At 32.0% G+C, this 8,847-nt stretch overlaps 2 protein-coding genes across 2 annotated transcripts in view; both read left to right on the top strand.

The window, feature by feature from the left end:
- Positions 1–3,248, top strand: part of LOC112454734 (odorant receptor 13a-like) — a 4,087-nt gene extending 839 nt beyond the window's left edge. Inside the window, exons 2-9 of the mRNA XM_025016285.1 lie at positions 434–553; positions 674–791; positions 1,342–1,603; positions 1,804–1,926; positions 2,022–2,112; positions 2,338–2,474; positions 2,631–2,763; positions 2,851–3,248. Of these exons, the coding sequence (XP_024872053.1) occupies positions 434–553; positions 674–791; positions 1,342–1,603; positions 1,804–1,926; positions 2,022–2,112; positions 2,338–2,474; positions 2,631–2,763; positions 2,851–2,901 (1,035 nt within the window). The 3' untranslated portion in view covers positions 2,902–3,248. The remainder of the gene's footprint in view (positions 1–433; positions 554–673; positions 792–1,341; positions 1,604–1,803; positions 1,927–2,021; positions 2,113–2,337; positions 2,475–2,630; positions 2,764–2,850) is intronic.
- Positions 3,249–3,471: 223 nt separating this feature from the next.
- LOC112454732 overlaps positions 3,472–8,847 on the top strand; it is an 18,193-nt gene continuing 12,817 nt past the window's right edge. The window contains exon 1 of the mRNA XM_025016282.1: positions 3,472–3,627. Within this exon, the coding sequence (XP_024872050.1) occupies positions 3,472–3,627 (156 nt within the window). The remainder of the gene's footprint in view (positions 3,628–8,847) is intronic.

Below are 8,847 nucleotides of genomic sequence, written 5' to 3'. Positions count from 1 at the left end.
GCAATGCTGTATTACTGTTTGTTAGATAGTTATAAAATTTTTTCTATCTTACTAAATAAAAAATAAAAAATCGCAATGAGCAACCTGTTAATATTAATATAAAGGACTAAAATTTTAACAGGTATCTTATTTTACCTTCCTGCAAGTATATATGCTATTCGTGAAATAAAAAAAAAAAAGTTGCTCCAAAATGACACACCCTAATATATATATATATATATGTTTTACATTTTTATATAACAATATTTGCAATGCTCTTTAGAGTGCTCAAGACTGCTCAACTATCAAGCAGCTCGTTTCGCGCAAAAATATATCGTTTTTTTTCATATAAGCAAAAATATGTTGAGGCTAAGACTTTCTAGCTTTTAAGGATATATTAATTATTGCATCATTATCAATGTTTTATAACATTGATCAATATTTTATAACATAGCTACTGTATGTGCAAATTGCCATGACGGATCTGGATGATTTATTCGAGTGTATGCCAACGATACTAATCACGATAATATTCAGCTTTAAATTAGCAAGCTTGATGGCAAACAGTGAGAAAGTAAATAATGTAGTTTTATATACCATTTTATTAGCACGACGAAAGTCACCCATAGTCAAATTCTCGATATCCGATAATAAATATCGTTATCGTAAAGAAAATGCGGGTGCATTTTTGTAGATAAAGGCCTGTCTTAAGACTATAGAAGACGATTGGTTGTCATTAAATACAGATAGCGAGAAGGCTATTTTACAACGTCATGCTACATACGGACAATATCTAACGATATTTTATGCAGGTGCGTATCAAACCCTGGTGAAAAAATTTCTCATATTTTCTTAAAAATTTTCTAAGAATTTCTTATGTTTTACATTTATGAAAAATTCTGAAAAACTATATATCAAATTTTTCAGATACTTTCAGAAATAATTGGATAATAATTTTCAAAATATTTTAATATCTGTATGCGTAAAAATTTCTGATAAATGCGTTGATTTTCTCATATTTATTCAGATTTCTACAAAAATGTATTAACGAGAAAAATCTGAAAAATTTCATTAGTATTTTGTCAGAGTTTTTCTGAAAATGTGCCAATTCGTATAAAAAATTTATGAGAAAATCTTAAAATTCTGAGACATTTTTTAAAAGTCTTAAAATTTTCATAGAAATTCTGATTAATAATATGAAAAATTCTGAGACATTTTTCCACCAGGAAAGACAAGATAGATATTTGGGTAGAATATTTTTGGCGAAAAATGTGTGACAGAGAGTTGAAAATTTACTAGAGAATTCTTTCTCCGTAACTTGATCGAATCTTTCAGCAACGTCTTTTGCATTATAATTTTCAGTCTTTATGGTGACAACAGGATTGCTCTACATGCTCAAGTCGATCGTGTTAATAATGATAGAGGATACTTCAAACTCGACCAGATTGGCCGTAACGAAACTACCCTTCCGCGTGGAATACGGTTATAAGATAGATCAGTACTTCTATCCGATACTGATTCATTGTTATCTAACCGTGTATTCTCACGTGACCGCCACGGTCGCTGCCGATACCTTGTACTTCGCTCTGATCCAACATGCCTGCGGGATGTTCTCGGTTGTCGGGTAAGAGTATCAGGAACGATGTTTTAAATAAAGACTGAGGGATAACAGGTGAATGACCAATGTCATGAAGACACTTTGATATATATCGCTTATTCCGATCCTTTTCAATTCCAATAAAATCGATGATCTAGACTCTAGATTAGATTCTGCGATTTGAAAATACAATTTGCCAAGAACATTATTATTTTAGCGGCCTTCAGACACATGCTGGAACATATTGGCGAGAATATCAATGCAAATTTTGATCTGAAGCCCGACAAGAAAAACGATAAGAATTACCACAAAGCTTTCAATTGCTTACGCAAGCATCTGCATGTAATAGAGTGCGTGTTATTTTTAATTACAACAATATGTACTCTACATCCATATCGTATCATCTATCCGAATCTATCGTAATCGCGCTCAAATTTTATCACAGATTCGCAGAACTGATTGAGTCCACGTTTACACATATATTTCTGGTTAGTGTTAGTTTAAATATGATTGGTGGCAGTATATGTGGTATTCAGGTACGTGCATCAATTTCTTTATGTTATAATTTATAACGTAGATTGTTGCAGCAACTAGAAGAATTTTTCAATTCAATGAGAATTAATGTTTGACGAAATTATTGCGTGTATATCTCTCAATCCGGATTTTTTTTTTAAATCACTGACAACTCTTTATAATTGATAATACGAAAATTTATAATAAATTAATACAAAAGTTAATATGAAAGAAAATATATGTTTCAGGTGTTGATGAATCTAAACGACGCAAAAGATATAATAGCACCCCTCGCTATCTATGTTGCTCAACTCACCCATCTTTTCTTCCAGTTTTGGCAGGCTCAGTTTTTATTGGATTACAGCGTCGCTCCGTATGAGTCGATGTAAGAAATCAAATTCTTTTAAGCTCATTCAAAAGCTCCCAAAAGTGACTTTTTGAAACGCTATCGTTCCAAAGATCAAAAAGATGCAGGAACTGGAAACATGAACGAAACATTTTCAGTTTTATCGCTATTTATTAATCGCGATTTGAATCATAGTTGCAGAGGAAATTGGTATTACACCTCGGAAAGATGTAGAAAACTTTTGCTCCTAATCATGAGTAGAACCATATTACCATGCAGAATAACTGCTGGAAAGGTGGCAACTCTGTCCATTGAAAGTTTCGGCGTGGTGAGTAAAATTTTATCGTTCGGTAGTTTTGCGGATCTACTTTCTCTTCACCCTTAAGATGTACTTTGTGATTTTATTCCTCGGAAGGTTTTAAAAACGTCAATGTCTTATTTCACGATGCTGCGCTCCTTCCATTGACAGTTTCAACGTGCGTGTGCCAGGCCAGCTTGATGATCCATGATTTAAGAAAATTCTAATAGCCGCACCTGGCTCATCACATCTTTAAGCGACAATTGGGCTTAAATTATTTTAATTGCCAGAAATGTCGAAAATATAAGATTTTACGCCAACAAATTTTGTTCCTTTTTTTTATCGCACTAAAATATTGCGAACTTAGAAGAGAAATACTGCATGATTCCTTTCGCAATAATCAAACTCAAGAATAAAATTGACTTGGTAACTATAATTCAATTTATCATCAACTTCGTTCAATGAACGATAAAAGCGTTATTATATTCCAAACATTGTAGCGAGATATAGTTAGTTGTCACTCTTCGCGAAACTGCGATCGAAAGACACAGTTGCATAGTAGCAACTGTGAGGGGTGACATAATTGTACGCCGCGGGAAATAATTGCATAATATGTCATAATTGCGGCCGTGCAACGCTACGACACAAGGAATTGATAATAACTGTTCTCGGCAGCTTGCCGAGTGGCAAGTATTTACAAGGAATCGTTGATAGTTCGTAGTCTTAATGTTTCTGAAAATGGACGAGCGACAGAACATTTGGCAAAGTCGCTTTTATACAGTTCCTAAAGCGTATATGAGCTTGATAGGGATATGGCCCTATCATGCATTTCGCGACAGATGTATGCTCTTTGTGCCGATGTTTACGTTCTCCATCACCATCCTTATACCCCAAGTACGTGGTCACAAATCGTATCGAGCCACTTACCTTTCTTTCATTCTGCAGCATATATTAGTCATTCGGATTTATGTATTAATATACATTTTATATGATCTTATATAATTATATATGTATATGGGGCATTCCATGTCAAATCGCCGAGAATTTTCCTCGACTATTTTTGATTTGGCGGAAATTTTTTTGTGTTTTTATACTAAATAAAAATAGCTTCCATGATTCTTTTTTACATTTTTATCTCTACCCATACCTACTTAAATTATAGATTTTTTCAAAAAAATGCAGTTTAAAATTTCGAATGCCTGTAACTTTAAGAAGAAAAAAGATATTGTAAAAAATAAGGTAATCTTTTTTTTTGTTTTTTACTGTAAGGTAAAATGCCTATTTCGGATCACTTTTTCCGATTTTGGCTATAACTTTGTTAATATAATGATTTAATGAGTCAATTGAGCATGAAAATTTAAGTTGGAATCTTAGCTTAAGATTTCTGAAGAAACGGTCCATTTATTTTGCTTAAGATCTCGACATTTTAATTTTTTACAGAAGTCTGAATTTGATCCGAATTAGGATTAGTGCATCTATTCTGGATCAGTCTTAGATTGACTTGTAATTCAAGTATGTGGTGTACAAATAGATGTAAATGATGGTGGATATATAAAACACAAACGTGAAATATTATTCGAACATTGAAATATCATTTCTGATCCAAATTAGGTGCATGAACCTAATGTGGATCAAAATATCAAAGTTCTCACATAGTAAAATTTCAAGGTAAAAATACAAAATTTAGACATTTGAAAGTATGTTTTAACCTTTTTTTTTACTATTTGAACACAAAAATGGTACTTAACCAAATCTCTTCTACCATAAATACAGCTCCAGTTTTTATTTAGAAAAGAATCAAGTAAACTAATATTACACATATTTAAAGTTATATAACTCAACTGAAGGTTTATAGAGCTAATAACAATTATAAATCAACCGATAAAATGACACACACACACACACACACACACACACACACACACATATATATACATATATATACATATAATTTATGAATAACTTAATCTTACTGCACTAACAGCTTGTTCTAGGTTCGACATAATTACTGAAAAGATGATATATGCTTTTAGAGAAAGAAAATTTTCTATTTAATACTCTAAATTGACCATAGGCATTTACATATAATAATAAAGCTTACATTGTAAAAAAAAAAACATAAATAATTAGAATTGAGTACTTAAAAGTAAAATGCAAGGTAAATAATATTCTACATTTAATCAAATATATTATTACAACGTCGTCAACGTCTATATTACACAATAGAACAGATAAATTTAATGAGTAAACAGTACTCAAGGGCGACCTCTAATTGGCAGTTTTCACTAGCCTTCGCATTTTTTCTACACCCAAAATTTGGCCAAATTATCATGAAAATTAGATTGCGCATACCTTCAAAGGTATGCATGCAAAATTTCAGTTAAAAATAACAAGTAGTTACGTCAAAACAAGCATAAATATGTACCTAGGTCTAATTCCCTTCTTTTTTAGTCGCGCCGCGAACGTCTGTTTGGCAGCCCGCTGTTAGGGTCGATTCAAACACAGCCGTGCCGTATCCGTACCGTGCACGAAACAGAAACATCAGACAAGGATGGAGACAAAATTAGACAAGGATGGAGACAATAGGTATCCTTGTCTGATGTTCTGTTTCGTGCACGGTACGGATACGGCACGGCTGTGTCTGAATCGACCCTTAGTCAATCAGCCGAAGGTTACCAATAGCAACCAGCGGTATTTTTAAGGACGTTCTCTCGTCCTTATACTAGAGAAAATCGATTTTTTTAGGATTTTCTTGAAACTGTGAATATACGTTAATTTAGGTGTGCTTTATGCGTGGTAAAAAATATTCAGTACCTCTTTCGGTATAAAAAATAAAGATACTGAGCCTCAAAGTTTCAACTTTTACTAATGAAAAGGTTTTCCAGGCCAAACGGTAAGAGATACGAAGTTGGCCAAAAGGACCAAAGTTGCTCCTCTCGTCGAGTTCTATAAGGAAAAAATGCCAAAACTAAAAAAAATTAAATTTAAAAAATTTGTTTTGTAACTTTGAGGCTCAGTATCTTTATTTTTTATACCGGAAGAGGTACTGAAATTTATACCACGCATAAAGCACACCTAAATTAACGTATATTCACAGTTTCAAGAAAATTCTAAGAAAATCGATTTTCTCTAGTATAAAGACGAGAGAACGTCCTTAAATTGTATTATAATGCTATAAGGATAACTATAGACGATTGTGAAAGAAAAATCCACATATGATAAATACAAATGGCTAGACAGGCATTTGAAATTTTTTGATCCGAATTAGAATCTGATCCGAAATAAGCACTTTACCCTACTTTTCGAAGAAAATATCAAAAAAAATTTTATTGAACAATATTTTTCTAACTGTTTTGATTTTTTTCAAAAAATGTCACAAATCCTAGACTCTTAGTTTCGAAATCTTTAAGCCATTGGTGAAGATGGGATTTCAATAACTTCGATTTTTTAAAGAACTTTTTTTTTTCTCAAAAATAATTTTTTTAAAATAAGATAGACTCTATCGATGGCTATTAAACAATTTGATAAATTTATAGACAGCAATTCTGAAATTTTGATCTATAGATAAAGAGGAAATTCGAATATTTTCTATTTTCTAATTGCATTTTTAATTATTTTTATTATTAAATTACTTTTTTTTAATGGACTATTATAAATTGGGGAACTTGACGGATAGCATGTGACAATTAAGTCATATAGTTAATGAAAAAAACACGTATATTATCTGTGAAAATAGCAATCAGATTTATTTAAAAATAAAATAAATAAAAAGTAATTTTTAAGTGTGCAAGTAGAAACCTTCGCGCACAAAGCTCCTTTATGAGGAAGCTTTTATTTTATTCGATGTATAATTATTAGTATTTATTTGTTTTAGCTTCCTCATAGAGGAAGCTTTGTGAGCGAAGGTTTCTACTTGCACACTAAAAAACTACAAGTAGAAACTTGCACATTGCTTTCTCATAGTTTTTAAGTGTACAAATTATAAATTTGAACATTATTTTCTCACAATTTTCAAGTATGCAAATTATAAATTTGCACATTGCTTAATCAACATTTTATTTTGCTTATAAAGCTTCCTCTTATGAGGAAGCCTTTTTTTATGTATAATTATTAGTAGATATTTATTAATTTGACTTCCTCATAGAGAAAACTTTATAAACGAAATAAAATGTTGATTAAGCAACATGCAAATTTATAATTTGTATACTTAAAAATTGTAAAAAAATAATTTTCAAAATAATTTGTACACTTAAAAATTATAAGGAAGCAATGTGCAAGTTTCTACTTGCCCATTACTTCCTTACAATTTTTAAGTATGCAAATTATAAATTTTGTTGAGTTATTATTTGTGTCTGACCAGTGGAGGTGATAACAATAACGTAATCGACTATACGTATAATACCAGTAGTTTATTGGTACACTCTGGAATATCTCTTTAACAGAAAATGAAAGAACGTAATAGATATACGGAGCAAAAAATGTACGTTACAATAAACGAGACACAACGGAACGGTAGCAACGACAAGACCAGTATAGCCAACTTAAAATAAAAGTACAATAGTGTCTCCTAGTGTCGCGTAGATAAACTAATATGCACAACGTTAATAATAGTAAGACATAAAGCGCGCCGAATTTAAACTATCTTAACAAATTTGCACATTGTTTCATAGTTTTTAAGTGTGCAAGTAGAAACTTGCACATTAAAAACTAAAGCAATGTGCGGGTTTCTACTTGCACACTTAAAAACTATGAGGAAGCAATGTGCATGTATCTACTTGCACACTTAAAAATTGTAAGAAAGCAATGTGCAAGTTTCTACTTGCACACTTAAAAACTATGAGAAAGCAATGTACAAGTTTCTACTTGCACACTTAAAAACTATGAAACAATGTGCAAATTTATAATTTGCATACTTAAAAATTGTAAGGAAGTAATGTGCAAGTTTCGACTCACATTTTCAAGTATGCAAATTTCTTCACACACACACACACACACACATACATACATACTTCCGGACATTTTCTACTAATATGATTTCTCGACATTTTGGAACATTCTAAACCTATTTCCATCAAAATCTCAAACATTTTTTTTTTCACCATCACAAAGCTTCCTCTATGAGGAAGCAATAAGGAAGCAATGTGCAGGTTTTGCTACTTGCACACTTAAAAACTATGAGGAAGCAATATACAAGTTTCTACTTGCACACATAAAAACTATGAGGAAGCAATGTGCAAGTTTCTACAGAAATTGGTATCTCCTTCACCGATCCTCGCAAAATTCAAAACAACCTTTCTTTAATAATACTCTATATAAAATTACATGTACATCTTATACATTTTTTAAGCAGAAATCGATAATTTCTTCACCAATCCTCGCCAAATTAAATAACAATCTTCCTTTAATGATACTCTATCCATCAAATAACTTAGGGTAGATCGAGGCGAATTAGATCAATATAAGTTTCAAGACAGTTTTTATTAATGTTTTATTTCAAACAAGCTATTTTATCGTGCTAATTAGTAATCCGATTCACCTCGGTCTACCCTATACATTTTTTAAGCAGAAAGCAGTAACCCTTTCACCAATCTTCGTCAAATTCAAAACAACCTTCCTTTAATGATACCTTATATATAAGATTACATGTATAACTTATACACTTTTTAGGCAAAAATTGGTAACCTCTTCACCGATCATTGCCAAATTCCGCACCAACCTACCTTTAATGATACTCTATCCACAAAAAAAAATTAAGCTCGATATCTCAAAATTTACGGAAATTAGAGCAACCACGGACATTTATAAAAATAGCCAGAAATCGGTAATCGGTCCCTTCACCGATCCTTGCTAAATTCAACACCAACCTACCTTTAATGATACTCTATCTATAAGAAAAAAAATTAAGCTTGATATCTCAAAATTTGCGGAAATTAGAGCAATCACGTAGATTTTTTTAAACAAAAATCGTAAACCCCTTTATTATTAGTAATTTTGATAATTGTATAGATGGGGGGGATCACCTTGGAAACATACACACATGTGTGCGTGTGCGTGCGCGTCTGCGTGCGCGTGTGCGTGTGCGTGTGCGTGTGCGTGTGCGTGTGCGTGTGCGTG

Source organism: Temnothorax curvispinosus, unplaced genomic scaffold (genome assembly GCF_003070985.1).
Source record: "Temnothorax curvispinosus isolate PA1 unplaced genomic scaffold, ASM307098v1 QBEX01005293.1, whole genome shotgun sequence".
In the NCBI taxonomy this organism is placed as follows: domain Eukaryota; kingdom Metazoa; phylum Arthropoda; class Insecta; order Hymenoptera; family Formicidae; genus Temnothorax; species Temnothorax curvispinosus.
The sequence above is the reverse complement of the archived record's forward strand: the minus strand, read 5'-3'. Positions and strand labels throughout refer to the sequence as shown.